At 35.1% G+C, this 21,697-nt stretch overlaps 2 protein-coding genes and 1 long non-coding RNA gene across 4 annotated transcripts; 2 read left to right on the top strand and 1 right to left on the bottom strand.

Annotated features, from left to right (window-relative positions):
• Positions 1-541: 541 nt before the first annotated feature.
• LOC147514018 (uncharacterized) lies at positions 542-3,401 on the bottom strand. The gene is made up of 6 exons (XR_015215805.1): positions 3,102-3,401; positions 2,873-3,010; positions 2,675-2,780; positions 2,405-2,586; positions 1,761-1,941; positions 542-1,135 (listed from the first exon to the last, which is right to left on the bottom strand). It is a non-coding gene; the product is annotated as an uncharacterized LOC147514018 (long non-coding RNA).
• Positions 3,402-9,610: 6,209 nt separating this feature from the next.
• Positions 9,611-14,029, top strand: LOC147514017 (PHD finger protein-like protein). 2 transcript variants are annotated; one of them, XM_086597406.1, is made up of 6 exons: positions 9,611-9,752; positions 9,834-9,934; positions 10,021-10,179; positions 10,735-10,995; positions 12,968-13,558; positions 13,739-14,029. In XM_086597406.1, exons 2-6 carry the CDS (start codon positions 9,854-9,856, stop codon positions 13,826-13,828), a joined length of 1,182 nt encoding a protein of 393 aa, XP_086453532.1. In that variant the 5' UTR covers positions 9,611-9,752; positions 9,834-9,853; the 3' UTR covers positions 13,829-14,029. The 2 variants fall into 2 exon arrangements, with proteins under 2 accessions (XP_086453532.1, XP_086453531.1); XM_086597405.1 differs by having other exon boundaries at positions 9,612-9,751; positions 9,819-9,934.
• A 1,380-nt stretch (positions 14,030-15,409) lies between these two features.
• Positions 15,410-17,025, top strand: LOC147514016 (uncharacterized). Its single transcript, XM_086597403.1, has 3 exons — positions 15,410-15,560; positions 15,660-15,787; positions 16,745-17,025. Exons 1-3 carry the CDS (start codon positions 15,470-15,472, stop codon positions 16,760-16,762), a joined length of 237 nt encoding a protein of 78 aa, XP_086453529.1. The 5' UTR covers positions 15,410-15,469; the 3' UTR covers positions 16,763-17,025.
• Positions 17,026-21,697: the final 4,672 nt, after the last annotated feature.

Genomic DNA, 21,697 nt, shown 5'->3' with positions numbered 1-21,697 from the left:
TGTCGTGCTGATCTCACACCTGATTCAAATCATCCAGCAATAGATGGTAATGAAATCACAGAAGTACAAAATCAAAATTCCAAAAGCGACTCCGATATAGAGAATCAATCACTCGCCAGCAGCAGCACTTGCCATCCAGCAGTGGTAGCACAGCAGCACTTGCCATCCAGCAGTAGTAGTAGCACAGCAACACTTGCCAGCAACAGCAGCAACATCACCCACACCACTGCACCACTCACACCACACCACTACAACACCCACCCACATCACACAACTCACACACTCACCAAGCACAACTATAACATTCGAACCAAATTAATACTACTTTTTTTTTCTCTACAATTAAGTTTTTGAAACGGTAAGCATCAGAAAAAGGGGGAGGGGGAGTCTCACATTCAGTTGTATAGTAATTCAATGTTTGTTTATGCTTAATATGAGCGCATATGGCTTATGTAGATCGTTGTTGCAGTTTGGCTCTGTTCCATAGAGATGTAATAAAGGGGATGAAAACATTGGAGAAATTTTGCACTAATTTCAGGCATACTTGAAAGGTAGATTAGACGATGCAACATATATATAAGATCTGGTTACTTAGTATTATGAAGCTACAGTATACGAGCTTAAGAACAATGTCTAACAGTCACATTCATTCAGTCTTCATAAACTCTGCAGATGTGGGAGAGTGGGAGACTTCTTTCTATGCTTTACACATTCTTGATCAGATCTTGCTTCAGCATATCTTTCGAAGAGCCAGTACATTTTTCACGTTCCATTTCCCATTCCATATATATTAGTTTAACGCTAATTCTACGAAATAAGGACTTGCTAAATAATAGCAGTTCTGGTATTCTTGGCATTACATGCACGATACAACCTACTAAAAATATGTGAAAGCATTAAATGGAACTAAGTATCTAAAGTCAGCAAGCATAACCCATAGTTGCAAGGAATGATAATTGAATGTTGTAGGCTTCTTTGAGCTCTGCCAATACCTCTGCTATCGTCGGCCTTTGGGAAGCATCTCTTTCCACAGAACGGGAAAGAGGCTGTTTTTCTCATGCTCTCCACGCCGTAAGTTCCTCTCAAGCAATGATCCACTATCTCAAAACACACCCGCCTGCAAGTAAGGCTTAGCCTGCAATTTCAAACCAAATACATGAATTACTATCATAAGGCTTTTTATAATTAGTGTGAGTATGACAATATTGCCAAAAGGTATGTATTGGCATTTGTCTTTTTTTTCATTTATTTTTTTATTTTTATTTTTGATAAAGGTACTGGCAAGCTATTATCTATATGTAGCGCAGGTTTCATTAAATCATCAATTTCCAAGCTGGCCAGTGAACAGATCACAAGAATATTCACGAACAATTTGAAACTTGTTGAAGAATAATGTGAATACTAAATAACAGTAAGGTACTTATAATAGAGCACCATTTGAAGTTATAAAACCACTATAGGCCTTTTGGTCTCACTGTCTTACTAATGTTGGAGGCACGTGCACAAAAAAAGATTTGTAACTGACAGTGATGGTCGTTTAAACTGCCCTGAAAGTTCTTAGGTCTTAAAATATAAATTAAAATGTACAGATATTGACCTAGAATTGCCCTGGTGTAATAACAGCTAGCAAACTTAACTGGCGAACCTTGTAGGTTATCCTTTGCAATGTTCTATCTGTTTAAAGGACACACAAATACATACCCACACACAGAGAGAGGATGAAACAAAAATTATAACTGACAAACTAGTAGAAATCATACCAATAGCACCAGATTCATCGAGAAGTTGCCTTTGCTTCAATTGACTTAAATTTTCATCTTCAAAATGTTCACGCCCCTCAAGGAGTATACCAAGATAATGGTATACATTAGTCTGAATCACCAACTTGATATTCTCACGCTCGTCATTTGAGAAAGGGATAGCTTTATACAAAATCTTCGCCTGAAATAAGCATGTGACTTACTGAATCAGCTTCTTTAAGTTAGAACAAATTCATATGGTACAAACTTCTCTAGCGTAGCAAAACTTGAGTAGCGATACTAGTATTATTCATTAGGTCAATGGATTAACAATACATTCCTCCTAAGACTTGAGAAGTAGAGCTAGAAATAAAATTATTTCAGTGAAGTGTCTCAGAATTCCAGTGTGTTTCTTCCTCCCAAGACAATCCAGGCATTTCATAAAAGAGAAGAATGATCACACTATGTTCACAGTTGAACGATGAAAAAAAAATAGGATAAGGTCATAAGGAAAAGAAAAAGGATACAACTGAAAAAAGAAAAAACACTCTCAAATAGCATTTAGAAGGGATGCTATTTGATATTATTTTTAAATTAATAGCTGGAAAATCAAGAGAAATGACTAAAACTGTAAAGCTAAAGAGTTTGCTCATACTAGATAATACCTGTTTAAATATAGTACTGGTCCCAGATCCCTTGTATCCGACCAACAAAATCTTCTGAAGTGTTCGCTTGTCAAGGTAGTCAGGGAGAGCTCTACCAAGCACATCATTCACCTCGTCTCCATTTTTGCAGTCTTAGAAGGATATGTCAGCGACAAAACTGAACAAATCAACTTCATTCCAGCCTGAACAACACAAAGAAAACATAAATACGTCTGGTGAAGAAAGCAGTAGAAGCAGATAAAAGCATCCACTTCCTCATGCAGAGCATACCTTGCTCCACAGATTCCCTTTTATATTTTTCGGTCCTTCTTCCTGATATGATCCGTCTTCATTCACCCAAAAGTGAGGGGTTCCCAGCACACTGGACACCGGCCAACTGTAGTAAAAATAGATAAATTGTTCAAGTGATTTTTAAAAGTACACTGTATGAAAATTTTAAACAAAACCAACTGTGTGGAGACACAAAACCTGAAGCATCCGTAGCTCCACCTTTGTAATTTCCCTGTTGTTTACAAAAACGTGTGTGTTTCCATTACTAGCATTGGGCAAGATAGGACCCCCAACATTCAGGTGGGCACTAACAACTTTGTAGGGCTTCTGTCCTTCCTGAAAATGGTAACTACAATTATCAGGCACCGTGACTATACAGTAACACTAAAAAATTAAACAAAAAAATCACTATAGATCTTGCGTTCACCTTTCCCCAAAGACCAGATACTTTATCATACCAGTATCGTCCTGGTTTTAACTTTGATGGAGGGTTCGCACAGCCTTGCAGTAAATTCAACTCGTCATGACATAATTGAAGACCATTAACATAAAATTCTCTGCCTGCAAACCCCCACAAGAAGACTAACAATCCAACCCCAAATCAGCTTGTAATTGAATTTAAGAAAAAATTTAAGGAAAAAACTAATCATCCTTGAAACTTCTCGAGCCACAATCAAATCCCCCAAATCTGCTAACAGAAGTCAACATCAATCCAATTATTAAATCCAAACCCCAACAATGTAAACAAAACAAAATTCATCTAACAAAGCCCCACACAACAATGAGAGAAGTAGGGAGGATACTTCACTTACCGAGAGAGAAGTGCGCGTGGGTTCTTTTTTGTTTTCTTTTTTCTGTTGGTGGCAAATTTGTGTGTTGTTTTGGCGTGGCAAAATTTACATACCTCCCCCAAAGCAAACTTTGCCATGAAAATGGTGGCAAATCAAGGAATATGGCAAATTTTGATAAAATTCGCCACCAATTGAAAAACGTATCAAACATCAAACAGCAGCAGATGGGTGATTTTTTGCATTTGCCACAATTTGCCATGACAAATGGTGCTATCAAACACAGCCTTAGTAAAAGTGTAAAACACAAAAAACAAACAAACAAACAAAAGAAAAAAAGAAAAAAACACAAGCACACACATTTCACACCTGAGATCTTTGGTGCCCTTTTGAATTATATGATCAACTTCGTAGCTGTATGAGATCTTATTAGTCGAAACCGAGACAGTTATAGTCATAAGAAGGCAAGCTCCGTCCATTATGCTCTTTAATACAATATCAAGCATCCATTTGCTTCTTCTTGCCATTGCCTCAAGGATAATATTAGAGCGACAAACAAAAGACTACAAATGCCAATAACAAGAACAAGCAAGTCTAGATGTAGTTCAATGATGAATCCTCCCACATGTTAAAAAAACTATGATACAATCAGCATATTCAATAATAATAAAATACAATCACAGAGTTACCAATTACTTGCTGAAAGTGGAGGTGAAGCCAGTCTTCCAAAATAATGACGCTCACATGTTCTCCATAGTTCGTGGGCACAAGTGTGTATGTACACTACAGAGATACTGTCTGAGGTTGACCTAAATATTTACCAGGTGAAGCTAAAGATGGAACGTGGTTGAAGCAAAAGGAAGGAACCAAATCACCAATTCATGGCCATAATAAACAGTAAAAATATCAGGATGAGAATGATAATTAAAATGATAACAATCAGAGATATATGACATTCAAATGCCAAGGATATGAAGCAGCTTACGAAACTCACAGGAAGCTAACAAACTGTACTACTTTTATTACTATATTTATAAACCAAATTGAAAGACACATGGGAGTCTGGGAAAATACCTAGTAAAAAAAAGAGTCTGGGATGAGAGTCCTACACACAAAATACATACAAAACTAAGATCTACAAGTCTAGAACCCATCCAACCATAATGGTTCCCCATCTAAACAAGCAGCGGCCAACAGGTATCTCCTTAGGTCATGCTTCTCTACTGTTAACATGAAATCCATCCGTTCAATTCAAATCAACAACTGGATGCCTGAGAAATGTTCTGCCTTCCATTTTTCTAGATTTCAAACTGAAGAATGTAGCATTTAGTCAGATATACTAGGGGCCAAGTAAGGAACCACTCTCGCAATGCCGCGAGAGGAAAATAATACAACATGATTTAGTTAAGTAACCAAACCCTAAGGATATACTTACTCCCCAGAATAGAGCTTGTCAAAACCTTCTGAAATCATTTAAGTTCGTGTATATTTGAGGAAAACCGGAGTCAATTACAAAATACGAAAATGAATATAACCTTAAAAACCTTATCTTTAACAAGGAGCATCTAGAGCAGATAGGGAAAATTTTGAGCTTCAGGAAAGCATGAATAAATTACAGAGGCCCTCTACACTGACAGTGAGAACAAGTGCCTTAAGGGCAACATGCATATGGATCATTATTCAACCCCGTGACACACCATGTGCAGGAAGGAATGTGCATGAGAAAACCTTTTGTCGGATGGTACCTGGAGCACAAAACCTTCAATGGAAGCAACACACAACAACAAACCTCGTTTGCGTAGGGGTGGGGGGTAATTTAGACTTCAACCTAACACAATTAAGTAAGTCTTCCAAGTTTACAATATAGCTACAGGTAAGCTGATTTAGTGGCAACCTCATTACAAGCACTTGCAGTCATTTGAATGTATCTTCTAACTACATTAGTTCTACACCTCTACCCAAACCCCAATGTTATAACCATTTCTTACAACCTTAGTCCATTTCCCTCTCTTAACCCCCTACCTATGTAGGATTCCAAATTGAACCACAATGATCTTCCATCATTCAGACGCTTATAAGGCTATGATATCACTGGGACACTATCCTAATCTTCGACATTGTTAACAATTGTACCTATAGCATTACCAAAGTGACCAATTCAGCAGGTGCCGACTAGCAAAGTCGGTAAAACCTTTGGGTGATGATATGAGAGGTCTGGGGCTCGAACCCCGCCAGCATCAAAGAGTTACTGATCTCATTTAAAACAGATTTGCCAAACAAAAAAAAAAAATGACCAATTCAATTATATTTAACAAGATGATCGCACAAATAAAAAACAACAATTTATTCTCATTTTTGCCAAAAAAAAGTACAATAAAATACATTTGATGACTCATAACCTACAGAGAGTCTATGACCATTGATTTTTGCCATCAGAAATCGGTACAACGACCACCGCGTTCCCAATCACCGTAACGAGTTGGCTCAGGTCCTTTGGGTCCACCAACCTCACCAGTTTTTCTATTCACACCATACTCATCAATGTCACCTTCTTCTTCTTCTTCTAAGGATTGTTCTGGTTTCTCTTTTTTTAAAGTTTCAGAATCAGTCTCTTCCTCTTTCTTGTTGTCAAAATTTTCAGGAGTTTGGTGTTGGTTTTGAAGTATGAATGATGTAAAGATTCCTCTTGAATTGGAGATAATGGACGGTTGGGATTGAGGGATTCCTGACCCTATTTTTGATTTGGGAATCTCGATGAGAGATGAAAACAGACGCTGGAGATTGTTCTTCATTCTTCTTTCTCACTAGAGAGGAAATAAGTCACAGCTAAATAAATGATCAAGGCATTTTTTCGCAATATTCCTGTGATGCAATAATGCCACGTTAGCTGTGTACTTTTTCACCTTTTTGTGTTGGGAAAGTTGGGCTTAAAAGAGCTAGGCCTTTTTTTCCTTTTTACTGTGTTTTTGTTGGACTTCTTTTTATTATTCTTCAAATTAGCATCTCATTCCCTTTTTTAACAATAAACCCACCATTCGTATAGAGCATCTTTATGGTGTTTTTTCATTTTCATGATAAATACATGTTGATAAAAACACCAAACCAAACATCAAATCGGTTAAAATTTGGTTCCAATTTTGGTGTTGTATCAAATCTCTTCTGAAGATTTGGAAAAACTACGCGGTTTTTCTAACACCGCATGGGCTTAGGATAAACAGTGGGCTACAATCATGCGGTTTTGCGAAAACCGCGCGAGATATTAAGAAAGAGAATAAAGAATAAAGTTGATGTGCGACACATCGCGCAGTTTTGGAAAACCGCATGGGCTTGGGTTTTTAAGATGGGATTCAGTGGTGTGGTTTTGAGAAAATTGCATGGGCTATATGGTGTGATTTATTGAAAACCGCGTCATTTGATGTCGAATATTTGATGTTTTATAAAATTAGGTTGTGTTTTTTTTGTTTGGTTAAAAAATTTAGTGTTTTTTTTGTTTCTCTCCTAAAGATGCTTTTAGTCTGTCTAATTTGTGAAGTAAATAACACGTATATCTAATTTGTTTCGACTAGCACATGAGTCCAACTTAAATTGAGATACGGTGTGGTGTTCTTCTCCAAACACACAAGATTAAATTATATCACCATGTAATAGTGGCGTTTGTAGAGCAATATCATGGCTTATGTACCAGGAAGACAAATTTTGAAGGAAATAAAATCATTATAAACTACAATACCGTGTTCATTTAAAAAACATAATAGCTTGAATGTGGAACACTGCTCTACTCATATAATCTCATTATTGTGTGCAATCAGAGTTTTCGATCTCACAAAATTTAAATTTTCAACTATCAAAACACAATAAATTAGGTGTGGATTGTCAAATTGATTGTCATTATGAAAAAGATCATCTTCTAATTTCATAATAATTTAGGATTTTATACACAAAATAAATTGAAATTATAACTTTTAATAAGATAACAAATTAAAATGTGGTTGGTGAGGTAGTGGCTTATGTCTGAACGACACCTATACAGCCTATGTTGTAAAATTACCAAATCGGATTGTTCACTTAGTATGGAAACAAAAAAGCGTAACCCGAATAAGGCCATCACATATTGATTTGTCCGCCACAAGTGGCACAACCTACCAACATTTTTATTTTAACAAAAAAAATAGTAATAATTTTTATTTTATATTATTTTATTTTTTCTTGTTCTTTAGAGAGAAACACACATTTGGATCCCAACCATGTTTCAAGGTATTGAATTGCAATTGCAGCTACAAAACTTACACTCCTAAGATTCCCATTTCTACTCCAACCCTAAACTAAAATAAAAACCATCGATTAAAACCCAAAAAATAAATAATAATAAAACATTAAATATGATAGCTTCTTCTTCAGTTATTCTTCTTCTTCTCCGGCCATTAAGCTCTCAACCCCACCGGAAATTTAAACAGTCACAATCTCTCTAAACTCATTTTCTATATCCATCACATCTCTCTTTTCTCGCAATATCTTTTGGTCAATAACTTTTGAGGATGAGTTATGTATAATTTGGAGTTTCTTGAACTCATGTTATATCTTAATTTGTTTGGCTGATTTGGATGGATTGGAGAGTGGGTATTCATATAGAAACTCTCTATTGTATAAACATACTTTTTTGAGTAGTAAAAGTTGGTTGGTTGTTGTTGTTGTGTTTTTTTTTTTTTTTTATTATTATTATTTTTGTTTTATTTTTTAATTATAGTTAGGGTTTTACAATTTAAAATTACCAATGTGATGGATAGAATGTTTTGGTATGCAATTTCAAATGGTGAATTTTCTGATCATTTTATATTATTTCTTGATCCTATAGTGATTCAATTTCAATAGTAGAGACTACAACAAAAATGATACTAAACACCTTCCACACTGGTTTTGACTTATCTATACGTCTATGGACTTGTTTATACATCTATTGTATATGAACAACCTAATGCAGGGTAAACAACTCCTACCAAACAGAGCCTAAATGCCATGAGAATGGAGGCGTGTACAACAACATATATTTAGTATACCGCAACGGTGGTCTTGATTGATCTTAATAAGTCTCAAATTGACTTGATGATTTTGTTATTTTTCGGTTGATGGAAATTCACAATCTTATTAGTGTTAATTTTTTAAATGAAAATAAGTAATAATGAGATAGAAGTATTGGTGGAATTTGAAAGGATTTGAGGAAGAAGAGAAGATTATGTTAAAAACATATGGGTGGAATTTTATAAGATTTGAGAGGGCAAAAAAAATAAGAGAAGTATATAGACATTTAGACAAGATACGAGACACATTTGTTTTATCCCCTAATAATAAAAAAAACCTTCCTACTGTCTGTCAGATTAATGGATGAGTGCTAATTGTTTAAATACTTTTACAATCTCATATTGTTAGTTGTGTGCAATCGAAGTTTGAAACTTCAAAAACTTTAAAGTTTTAACAATCAAAACAAAATAGACTATAAATCTGCTAAGCAGTAGAGAATGGTGTTAAGATGTAATCAATTAACGGAGAAAAATATGTCATGATGGAGAAAACAAACGTGACAATTGTTGATGAGAACATTGTATGATGAGATGGGGATGGAAAATACTAATTTTTTTTTTTTTGAGTTTCGGACAAAATAAAAAAATAAAACGATTATGAGAGTTTTGAAGCCGTGACACTCAAGTTTTGGACTACATAGTACAAACAATAATTTTATTTTTTTACCTCCTAATCCAAGAGTTCTCCCAACGTCATTCGAATTGTTTGGCATTTTGAAAAAGACCATCTTTTAAGACAAAATCTAGAGTACGCCGGTTTATGGGTACGCATGCCATCTGGGCCCTCCACCAACAAAAGGTGAAGGTGTATTGCATGACAAGATACTTGATCTAGGTTCTCCTAGCCCTGCGTACCCATGCTAAAAATGCTAATCTTATAATTAGTCGAATTATTTAGAATTTTACACACACATTATATTTTTCATTCACTAATTAATATTCATGAATAATAATACTAAAACTCGTATCTGTTAATTGAAAACAAAAAACAAATCCATTCATTCAATGTGAATCAGAATAAAAAAAAAAGAGGGAATAGAAAATTTTGAGATATTGTAATCCTCGTTGGCGGGAAAAAAATAACTTTGTAGACTTTTCAGCCCACACACCATATATAAAAAAGGCCCCTTTCTCACTCCACACCCATCTTTGCTATAAAAAAAACACCCCCCCTCTCCTTTTCTTCTTCACTGGCCCTAAAATTCCCAATTCAGGTAATTACTAATCCCTAATTATTTATTTTACAATTTTTCATATTTAATTCGGTTTTGTTTTTGATAGGGTTGTTTTGAGTGCCTTCAAATTTGTTGGATAAAATGGCTGATGTATTTGATGACGAGACTGAGCAGACGGTTTCAATCCAAGAATTTTTACAAAACGCAGAAGATGAAGAACTGGTTCGTTCAATAATTGTATATAATTTAAGGGTTTTATTGTAAATTCATAATTGTAATGTTGGTTTTTGGTGTTATGAATTGTGAAGGAAGCTGATTTGGTTTTGGGAGGAGATGAAGGGAAGGAGTGTACTTATAACAATGGTTATATGAAGAGGCAAGCGGTTTTTTCGTGTCTTACTTGTGTTCCAGATGGGAATGCTGGGGTTTGCACTGCTTGTAGTTTGTCTTGCCATGATGGCCATGAGGTATACTCCCTTTTTCCCTTTTTATCATCTAGGGGCGATAGGCTTTTTAAGCGGTATAGCTGTAAAATTATGTTGCAATCTGTTTTAATAAGATAATGGGACCTTCAATCAATGCGCACACACACTATGAATACCTTTAGTAGTGCAGCGGAGGTGAAGTTTAGTGAGAATTAGGGACATTATTGCTTGTTGAGAATCATAGTTTCTATCTGAAAAGCAATGACTGCAGTTGGGCATCTGTTAGTTTGCTATCCTTGGCTGGCAAACTCTCTTTGCAGTAGTGAATTCTTTTAACTATGTTTACTGGGCTTGACAACACACACATAAGTGTCTAATGGGCGGGTCTTTTCCTTTTTATAGTTAAGTATGGGGAACAAATTAGTTAAGACTTTGAACTGTTTTTTCGGTTTCTTTATGCTGCCTTACTTCCTAATATTGTTGTGGACAGTTTCCTGTTGAGCTTTGGGTATATAATACTTTTAGAATCTCAGGCCATTGGCCCAATGTTAATCTAACTTCTAATGATGGTGGTTGTCATATGCTGTTGTGAATAAGATTGTTGAGCTGTGGACCAAGAGAAACTTCAGATGTGACTGTGGCAATTTGAAATTCGGGGAGTTCTATTGCAAACTTTTTGCAAGTAAGGATCCAGAAAATTCAGAAAACGCGTACAACCAGACTTTCAAAGGTTCCTATTGCACATGTGGCCGTCCTTATCCTGATCCAGAGGCAGAGGAACAAGTGGAGATGATACAATGTTGTATCTGTGAGGATTGGTTTCATGAGAACCATTTGGGTCTTGAGTCCTCTGATGAGGTTGGTTCTTCTAGTTTTGATTATTCAGACTTGCAATTGAACCGACTGTTTCTTGTTTCTTCTATGTTTTTAGTGTCCATATATTGTTAACTCTGTTTTGCGTTCTATTACATAGCATGAATCCTAGTCAATACTAACACTATCTCCCTTTCTTATATTATATTTGATATTAAGACATCTGTAGCCACAGCATGTATCATATCTTCTCTTACTTTCTCGCGTCATCTAGTTTGATTAGTTACTGTTCTTATTTTCCTTTCCAAGGTTCCTTGAAAGGGATCAGGCGGCACCAAAATGCTGGTGTATAATGGTCATGTCATGCACTTTTGGTGCCACCTGATAAACTGTCACAGCTTTGATGGAAACCAAATAAGGTGGGGGATAGAAGAAAATTTTCTCCGATTAAGGAATCCTAATTATCTTACTCAACTTGAACTTGCAAAATGTCCCTAGGTTATCGCTGTTTGTTGTTTTCTTAAATGTGGTAAGAAGATTGTATCGGTTAGATGATCAATATGACAATATCATTTAATTAATTTGGGTTGCTTTACTTGTGGAAGCATTCAGTACAGGAATATGGTTGAGTCAGCAATCATCTACATCCTCTTTTTATTTATTTTTTATATTGTATTTCTAGAATTGTATATCATTCTGCTGTCTGTACTGTTTTACTGGCTATGCGTGTAACTTGTATCTAAAACATTGAGTTGTATATTTAAAAGGACAAACTTTTTGGGAGATTTTCCTATTAAACTGTTACTGGTCAGATGGAATATGTTTAGAAGAACGTTCTTAAGCATTGGTGGAATTGCGTCCTCAAAGCGGATTTGAGCCTCAAATGAGGCATATGGATGAGCCTCAAGCTAGAAAGATATACTAAGTTTAAGAAATCAAATGCAAGTCATTTGACACAGTATTAAAGCAAGAATAGAAGCTATTGTATCTGTCCTTTAACCTTACAACTACAGCTGACATGGCAGAGGCATACATGAAAGCTCGAATTTGATACTATAACTGATTCAAGTCTTGACTATATTACACTTCCAAATCTATCTGATTTACAAGTTATGTCAGTGAACAAGGTGTATATATAATACTCTGAAACTTGTATGAAGTGAATTTTTACAACATAGGCACTAGCAAATAGCAATATAGCTAGTAATAAAAGTTACGCTGGTCTTAATTTTTAAAGCTGAAAAAGAGTTTCAATTTGAATCCCAATTGGACCAGAGCAAACCTCTCTTAAAGAGGGAGTTGGAGTTGAGAGCTTAAGCTCTAGATCTCTCTTAACCATCAAGTCAAGCTCAAGCTCAATTGGGGCAATTTGTTATAAAGGATCTAAGCAAAGAGACTCATCCATGGTTTACTGGTTTTGGGGCAAGGAAATGATCTCTGTAAAGTTCAAAAGCACCTTGGTTATTTGGATATTGTGAGAGTGTTCCAAACATAATTGTGCTCCTATCAGTGTCTGTCCTTGTTACACTGAATGAAAGTGATGAATGAGAGTGCATAACATGACATCATTGCCATAGAATTTTTTTTTTTACCAGTTATGATTAGTTAGTTCCCAACTTTAATAGATTATGAGTAGTTTCCTATTTCAATTAAAATTAGATATAGGACTCGTATTAGAATTAGAAATGGCGTTTTATTGTAAAAGAGCTAAGAAGCCTCATTTTTGTTTTGGTTGATTTTGATTCTTGATGACTGCTGAGAGATCGAACTCAAAGTTAGATAGTTTTTTTCCCCTTCTGTGCTGATTAAAACCCTAGAATTGGGTACTGTTTCACTCAATGTAAATGGTGTTCATTATCATTGTTTGCTTCCACCAAAGCCAACGATTTACATCAGAAACAGCGAGTTATATGATAATTTGTGGTCATATTACTACTTTCTGGGTTCCCTTTATGTAAGATTATATTTGTTATACTGATAAAACACACACCCTCTTACACCCCTTCTTTAACAACAGATACCGAGAGATGAGGATGGAGAACCTGTTTACGAGGATTTCATCTGTCAGGCATGTGCAAAGATATGCTCTTTCTTGACACTATATCCTCCAATCATTTGGGCTCCTGTTAGGCAATGTGATGCTACCCAAAATAGCAGCAAAGAAGGAACGGTGTCTGCAGGGGTACATTCTGCTTGTGCATCCTCTTTGAAGCTTGAGAATGGCACCACCTCTTTTGACCCTCCGGAAATGGATACCGCCAATCAGAATGCTGTTTCAAGTACCAAATGCATTCTCTCGGTTGATCTAAGAATGGCAACTTCTACTTTAGAGAAGATAAAGCCCATGTTTCTGTCCAAAAATTGGAGAGAACTTCTTTGCAGGTGTGAAACGTGTGTGGAGTTTTATACTCGCAGTGGTATCAGTTTTCTGATTGACAAGGAAGACTCAATTGCGGAATATGAGAAGATGGCAACACAGAAGAGACAGGAGAAGTTGCAGCAGCAGGAAGGAGCTGAGTTGGATTTTCTCAATAAACTCGGCCATGTTGCAAAAATTGAGATTTTAAGTGGCATTAATGATATGAAGACTGAACTTCAGTCCTTCATGGTATGTTCTCTATGACTGAATACTTTAAGTTGGCTTCTTGTTCTCTCCCTTTGTGCTTCTGTTCTTCCTCATTTGTTGGTAGACAGTTTATGAAAGGGGTAGGAGGAATCTGGTTTTATTCATTTTTTATTGGACTTGTATCTTTTCATAGTTTTAAAATTCTCACTGTTTTCTGTACAGGAGTCTGCTGACTCATCAAAGACAATCACAAGCGCTGACGTACGTCAGGTCTTTGAAAATCTTGCCAAGAAGCGGCAACGTCTACTGTAAGTTATACCTGGTTAAGCTGGTTTGCCTTGTGTCAAGTGTAGGCTGTTGTAGCTGAATTGGGATTCAGTCTCTGTGGAACCTACCATATTATGTTTGTGTAATTTAAGGCTGTATCGAACAAAAATGTAGTTCAGCATGCTTGACTGGTATACATTAAGCCCACTTTTCACGTTATAGTGAATCTATGCTGAGTTTGTCTGATTCGACTGCAACTCCTAAACTGCTTCTTCTCAAGTTATGATCTCATAGGGTGTTGGCTTTTATGGAGAGACAGGTAGACCCTCCTTTTTACTTTCCTAAAAATTGAATAGTACATTGCTGATTTATATTTTCAAAATATAGTTTTATAATAGCATTTGTGGAGTTTTATCTGTGTCTTGCTCAACGCTGTTTATGATTAGATGCTTCAATTAGGTTAGCTATTGTTTAAACGGAAATCATTAAGCTGAGAAGTGGGAAGTATATTACTTAGATTCTGAGTTCTGAAATACGTGATATCAGATGCAACCTTAGCAAGTTATATGCTTATATATTAAAAACATTTGATCCTTGTCTCACAACCTAGTGTTTATATCCCCATGTCTCCGGTTATTTGTGTTGTTAGACCTCTATCTCAGCAGAGCCTCCAGTTTCCAGTAATTTGTGTTCTTAGCCCTATCTGAGCTATCCCAGGATTCTCAGCGCAGCAGCACTTTAGAGAGCAGTGACGTTTGGGAAACTTTAGACCCCACTATTTATAAGCTAACACGGCCCCATCTCCATTGTGCTTTAAAAGTTTAGAAAGCAACCAATTTATAGAGTTACGAACTCACGATAGTGCAATCTGCATTGGATCTGTTACGTGACTCTCATTTCAAAAGGGACAAACTACTTCTTCCCAAATTGCACACTACACCCTCTAATTGGCAAAAGACCGCCGTTCTCAGTTTCAAGAAAGTAATTTTGGTGAATAGTAACCTACTTAAAACTCAGAATGAGTAGTCAAACTTGGAATTTTGTGAACCAAAATTAACGTTCAGAGCATTTCCAATGCAAGTCAATATTTTTCCCCTCTCATCACCTCCAAATAGGCAGTATTTTTCATTTTTATCACCGTTTTGGTGAAAAATAAGGTGAAGTTGTCCAATGCAAAAATGCAAAGGTGAAAATATCAATTTTTCTTTTTTTGGATTCCCAAATCGGAGGCTATTTGATTGAAACCGGAATATAATATCCCGCCGTATTTTGTCCGATGTTAAAAAAACAAAAAAATTGAAAAACACATGAGATTGAGAATATTTTGATAAAAAACACAAAGAGCTGAATACAACATTCCGTCCGAAGTTCACAAGTCAGCCACTATCTCGATTGAAGGTTTCATCCTGGGAATAACTTGGAAAAATAATTACAATATTTTTCACCTCTGCATTGGGCACTCATTTTGAACAAAAAACGAGGAGGAAATTTTCACATCCCCCTCCTTTTCACCTACATTGGGAATTGGGAATGCTCTCAGCGATGCAAATAAAAAACTTTCTAATATGGGTGGGCCGAAAGACGCACCCATTGACCAGTTGACCTGATAGTCCAAGCGACGACCCGAAGAAAAATAAAACACATCTAAAAATTAAAAAAAAAAAAAATTGTTGCAAGAGAGAAGAGATGGGTGGTGGCGTGGGACATGTAATGAAGAGAATTCCTCGAATCAAATTTCCACAAAGACACCCTCCTAATAAGCCTAAACCTTCAACTGGTTTGTTGATTTTTCTATACTTTAATCTCAAATCTTGTTAATCCATTTTTTCATTCTGTTAAATATAGATCCCCGATTTTCACAGATTCATATTTACAGGTTCAACATCTAACTTCTTCACCAAGTCAGAAGTCCCGGCTCAACCGGCCAGCACTTCCTTAGGAGGAAAGGCTTCCCTTCAACCAAATAGGACACCAGTTTCTGAAAAAGAGATTGAGGCTGTTTTGGTATGTTTTTTTTTTTTTTTTTTTTTAGTTAAATGGCATTCCTTTAATTGCTCAGATAAATGTTTGAGATTATTAGATTACCCAAACGACATAAAAACACATGTTTGAGTTGATTGAACGGATGGCTTTTTTCGATTACTTTGTAAAGTAGAAAAAATTTGTACTTTAGACTTTAGAGTATAACCAAGCCAGTTTGTTCCCATTAATTTGTTTTTTTTTTTCCATGAATTCATTAATATGCTTTTATAAAATCATCATTATTCATGAATAATTGCCCTGGTCTTAGTAAGATTGGATCACCTGCAACAAGAAAACCAGTTTTTGACATCTTGGTGTGTATTTGAAAGTAGGGTTGTCTAATGTGTTTTCCTTGTGGTGAAAAAAAAAAAAGCTGTGTTTAAACACAACCTCAGCTCCTTGTGCAGATGATCTAGATTCTTTTTTAGACTATGGTCGGATGTTTTGATTCTGCAATACAGGTCATTATTGGAGACTTAAGGGTCTTTAATGATTGAATTTAATTTTTTTTCCTTCCACGAACAAGGAATACTATGTTATAATTACCACAATAGAGGGGTCGAGCTTGTTAAAGTAACCACCCAATAAAAGAGAGTGCCATACTATGTGCAGAGTTTGGATAAATTGTTTTTCTAGTTCTTTACGTTTTCGCATACCCGCTAATTTGATTCTATGTGCAGAGTTTGGATAAATTGTTTTTCTAGTTCTTTACTTTTTCGCATACCCGCTAATTTGATTTTCTGCGTTTGTCTCCATATAGAGCACACCAACTTGTATTGGGAATTTCCAATGGGATCCACTTTTCTGAAAACAGGGTTCTAGTCTTTGATCCAATTTACTGTCAGACATGTCATTCTGTTTGGAAATTAACCATGCTTAGATAAATATTGTGGTATTTGGTATTGATAATGACTGTGCTTTCTTTTTAACTGTTGGCAGTTGGGTGGCTGCTTCTGAGCTTCTTCCGTCGTATCTGGGAATCAAGATGGTGGAAATTCTTCTTACCGCTTTTTATTTAGTCTCTTAATTTCTGTTTTGCTCTGTTTTTGGTTCCTTCTGTTCATACATTACAAATGGTGTATAATTTGATCGTTATTTTTTTGACTGTTACTAGTTTGCAGTATTGCAAATGAAAAAATAACCACCAAAATTTGATATGGTAAAACAATTTTAAGTAATAAGTTTTTCTCAGAAGAATAAATATTTTACTGTTGCCCGAATTTTGATTAGTACAATTTTGTATTGGGCTTTGAGGTAAAAATCTCAGTGCAAAAAACATAGGATGGAAAGCCTGGAACCATTTGTAGTTACATGGTGGCCTTAATTTCCATTTGACAGTAAAGATTCTTTTTATTTGACAGTTAAGATCCAATGAGACAAAGTTTCACGTAGATCAGACTGTGCTTGCTGCCATGTTTTATTCTTTATTTATATATTCTTTAAATAGGTGATTTTATTTTATTTTATTGTGTGTTCATTCGTTTTTGTTTTTACTCTTCTTCTTTTGGTCGCTGTTTCATGCGCAACAGATTACAATTTCTAGTTTTGAGTCTGGTATCAACTGTATATGTTGTGCCTGCGGGATCATCTAACTATCGATATATTCTGCTTGAGTGGCCAACTAAATAAGATGACCGCGCACAGATTGAGTGAAGTAGCCGCAATACTTTGAGGGAAGAATTGAATACATTGGTCTATTATCTACCTATACACTCTCGTGCGCGATATATTTCCTAACAGATTACCATAGAATTATAGAAGAAAAGGCTGCATAGTATAACAACACACGCAGAAATCTAAGCAATTGTTGATATAATTTCCTCCGCTGGTATTATTCTAATGCCAATATTTGCAGCTGCGTACTGTTGTTGATGTATACCCCAAGATTTCAAGGATTGGTATTTAACTATTATCGGAAAAAGAAAATGTATTTAACTGGCAATGTGAGTATGTGACCAACTTGTGTCCTGTGACATAGCATTGTAAATCTCGACGCTACAAAGTGTAGATCAACACTTTTTTAAATGGTCAATGGAAAGATCCAGTTGTTATCCAGGGCTGTGTGAAGAAGCAAAAATTAGCTAAGGTCATTGTTTCACCTTACGTCACGTTTCAAACTTATAATTTGGTCCTAGTTTGCAGTCTTGCAGATATGAGGGTATTCAAACATGCAATACCAATTTGTTTAATTTCATTGCTCACCTGATTTGGTTTTGCAAAACAACCAACCACCATGGCTATGGCAAACCAAATTAAGTTTTCCTTAAAAGAATTGAGATAGAATTAAGGGTTAACTAGTATTACCCCCTAGTAGATGAGCTAATTAGGATTTCCCCCTACTAGATAGGAAATTAGGATCTCCCCCCTAAACACACGGTTAATTTGGTTTGACCGTTAACTTTAAAGTCAAACAATTGAAAATTACATAAATGCTCTCATTGTTTTCAAAAAGAAAATATTCAATTTTAATTAGGTGGAGGCATTTATATCATTTTCAGTTGTTTGACTTGAAAATTAACGGTCAAACCAAATTGATCTTGTGTTTAGGAAGAGACCCTAATTTCCTGAGAAATCTTAATTGTCTCATCTAGTGGGGGATAATACTAGTTCACCCTAGAATTAAATGGGAGCGTCTCCAAGAGAACAAATATTGGATTTGTTTTGGTAAAGAACAAGTATTGGACTGGGATCCCATGAGCAATCAGTTTTAGATTAGTTCAATTAAGTATTGGGCTTTGAGGTACAAATCTCAGTACAAAAAGCATAGCATGGAAAGCCCGGAACCTTTTGTGGTTACATGTTGGCGTTAGTTTTCTTTCTTCATCATTTTAACTGTAGAGGATTCAAGGATATGAATTGTTTCAGTCGTACTGTTGTATGTGTTAATGTGATTATTTTTACAACACAATATCACATATGTAAATGTGTTTTTTTCGATAATTATGTCAAAGATTGGTAAAAGTGGTTTGCAAATGAATCAGATGGTGCAAATGTGAGAGATCAAATTAGGTCTACCATGTATGATTTTACCAGAACTCTTGGTTGGTGGCAACGGAATGGATATTTCACGATTTGCATGGGTTGTTAAAGCCTATGAATATTGTGTTCAACTAATGGATATCTCATGAGTGTACTTGTGCATCTTAATAGTGTTTAAAGTTAGTTTTTGTACCTGCTTCATACTTTTTGTTTCTTCAATATATCAGAGATTAGCTTCTTTTTGGAATAGTTCAAAGGGAGAAATAAAGTATATAAAGGAGTCTTACATTTGTTGAAATATACATAAGAGTTTTGCTTAAGATAAGAGAGAATTATAAGAAAAATGGCGAAACTTTTGAATCAATTTAAGCTTGAGAATGGTGAAACACTTTACACCATAGAGGTTTCCCACTTTCAGCAATTGCTGGACTACTCACCCCAACAACAATACATAGACAATGTTGGGATAGTGGTAGCAAGTCAAACATATGTAGACAGGGCAGGCTCAACTGTATAGCAAAGTAGGCCTCCGCTTAGGCCCCGTTGCCCAAGGCCCATACAATCCAGCCATTGAAATAAAAAAAAAAATTAAAACCAAAACCCACTATTGTTTTTCATTTATTTTTAACTGTTGGATAAACGTTTTTACATTGGCAAATTGGAAACCATAAAATCACGTTAAAGTAGTGTTAAACACTTAAATTCCTTTAGTTCCCTCGCCTTCTCTAACAAAAAATAGCACACTTCTATAACTAATTAAAGTTCTTCATCACCCCATGACAAATAATCAAGTATATATACGCCAACAATTCAATTTTATCTATATCATTTTTTTGCCTTATATATGGTTTTTTTTCTATAATCTCTCTCTCTCTCTCAATATTTGTTTTATTTGGTGTAGAATTATTTTGGATTCTCTCTCTCTATATTCGCAATTCTTTGTTAAATAAATCTATTAAAGTTTCAAATTTGTGCGAAAACTATTCAAGAAAGAAAAAAGATAAAGCTTGGATCATATGAAATAATGTAAACAAATCAATAACATGTTGTGAGAAAAAAAAATAAAAAAGATGTAACAATTTTTATTTGTTAAAGTAGTGTTAAACACTTAAACTCCTTCGGTTCCCTCGCCTTCTCCAACAGAAAATAGCACACCTCCATAACTAATATAATTAAAGTTTTTCATCACCCCCATAACAAATAATTAAGTATAACACCAACAATTCAATTTTACCTATATAATTTTTTTGTCTTCTATGGTTTTTCCCAATAATCTCTTTTTCTTTCTATATTTGTTTTATTTGGTGTAAAATTATTCTCAGATTCTCTCTCTATTTGCAATTCTTTCTTAAATAAATCTATTAAAGTTTCAACTTTGTACAAGACTATTCAAGAAAGAAAAAAAGAAAAAGCTGGGATCATATGAAATAATGTATACAAATCAATAAGATGTTGTGAGGGAAAAAAAATATGTAACAATTTTTATTTGTTAAAGTAGTGTTAAACACTTAAACTCCTTCAGTTCCCTCGCCTTCTCCAACAAAAAATAGCACGCTTCCATAACTTATTAAAGTTCTTCATAACAAATAATCAAGTATATATAACGCCAACAATTCAATCTTACCTATATTATATTTTTGTCTTTTATGGTTTTTCCCTATAATTTCTCTTTCTTTCTATATTTGTTTTATTCGGTGTATAATTATTCTGCATTCTCTCTCCATTTGCAATTTTTTGTTAAATAAATCAATTGAAGTTTCAAAAGTTGGGATCATATGAAATAACGTAAACAAATCAATAAAATGTTGTGAGAAAAAAAATAAAAAAAAATATAATAATTTTTATTAGTATATATTAATCATATAAGATTCCCTATTCAAACTTTGCTTAGGGCCCCGATTATCTTGAGCCGCCCCTGTCTGTAGACGAGAGAGTGAGGATTAGCACACATGTACTAATTTAGGTTTCTCGTACTATGGGGTGCAAGAAGAAAAGAAAGAATTAAAGGAAGAAGAAAAGTGACTGCTTAGGGAGTTTGTGACCAATGGCCTTATAGTTTAAGTTGTAATAATCCATTAATCCATTATGTTTGGATTTATGGTTTAAGTTTTTGTATGGTCTTATGGTCTGAGTGTGTGCTATGGTTATGATTTAAATAGAGTGTCTTATGGCCGGTTGTAGTTGAATTAAAGTTAATTTAAGGTTTTACTATCTATGATTTTTATCAATTCTTTGTTCTGTTTTTTTTCTTTTATTATACCAATTCTTTGAACAAAAACATAAACATCAACAATTAAACTCTAAACACCATAGTCCTAAAAGTTGTCTACCTATCCAGCACGTTCACCCTCTAATTCTAATATTTTCTCATGACCATCAACAGACAGCAACAGGACTCTGACCCTTCAAATCAGTCTCTCTCTCTCTCTCTTATTTTCATTTTTACACATGAGAGTTTAGGGTGTCCAATTGTCCAATTGTCCAAATAGTGGTGCCTGGAAAAAGTTAAGCCTATTAAATGACGGTGAAGAATAACTAGAAATCTAAATGAAAGTATCTGATCAGATATTTGCGTAGATTTCATCAGCACAAAACCTTGCACATTATATTGTTGAAAATTCGGACTAAAATTCAAATTTTACAGTTGTCTCAAAATCTAAAGTATTACACATTATAGAGTTGAAACTCCTTTCCAAACTGTCTATAGGTCTGAGTAAAGGGTCCAAACTCATCTTAATTCTAGGTGCAATTGCCAAAGATGAAGAAGGAAATTTCACTGAAAGAGCCGCCAGGAGATTTCGAGCATCTTCTTATGACTTATGAGCTTATTATTTTAACAGACTTAGCTGCTTTATATTAAGTAAAGAACTAGAAGTGATGGTGGTCGAGCAAGGGAAGACAGCCATCCTGTGA

Source organism: Coptis chinensis, chromosome 3 (assembly GCF_015680905.1).
Source record: "Coptis chinensis isolate HL-2020 chromosome 3, ASM1568090v1, whole genome shotgun sequence".
In the NCBI taxonomy this organism is placed as follows: Eukaryota; Viridiplantae; Streptophyta; class Magnoliopsida; order Ranunculales; family Ranunculaceae; genus Coptis; species Coptis chinensis.
The sequence above is the reverse complement of the archived record's forward strand: the minus strand, read 5'-3'. Positions and strand labels throughout refer to the sequence as shown.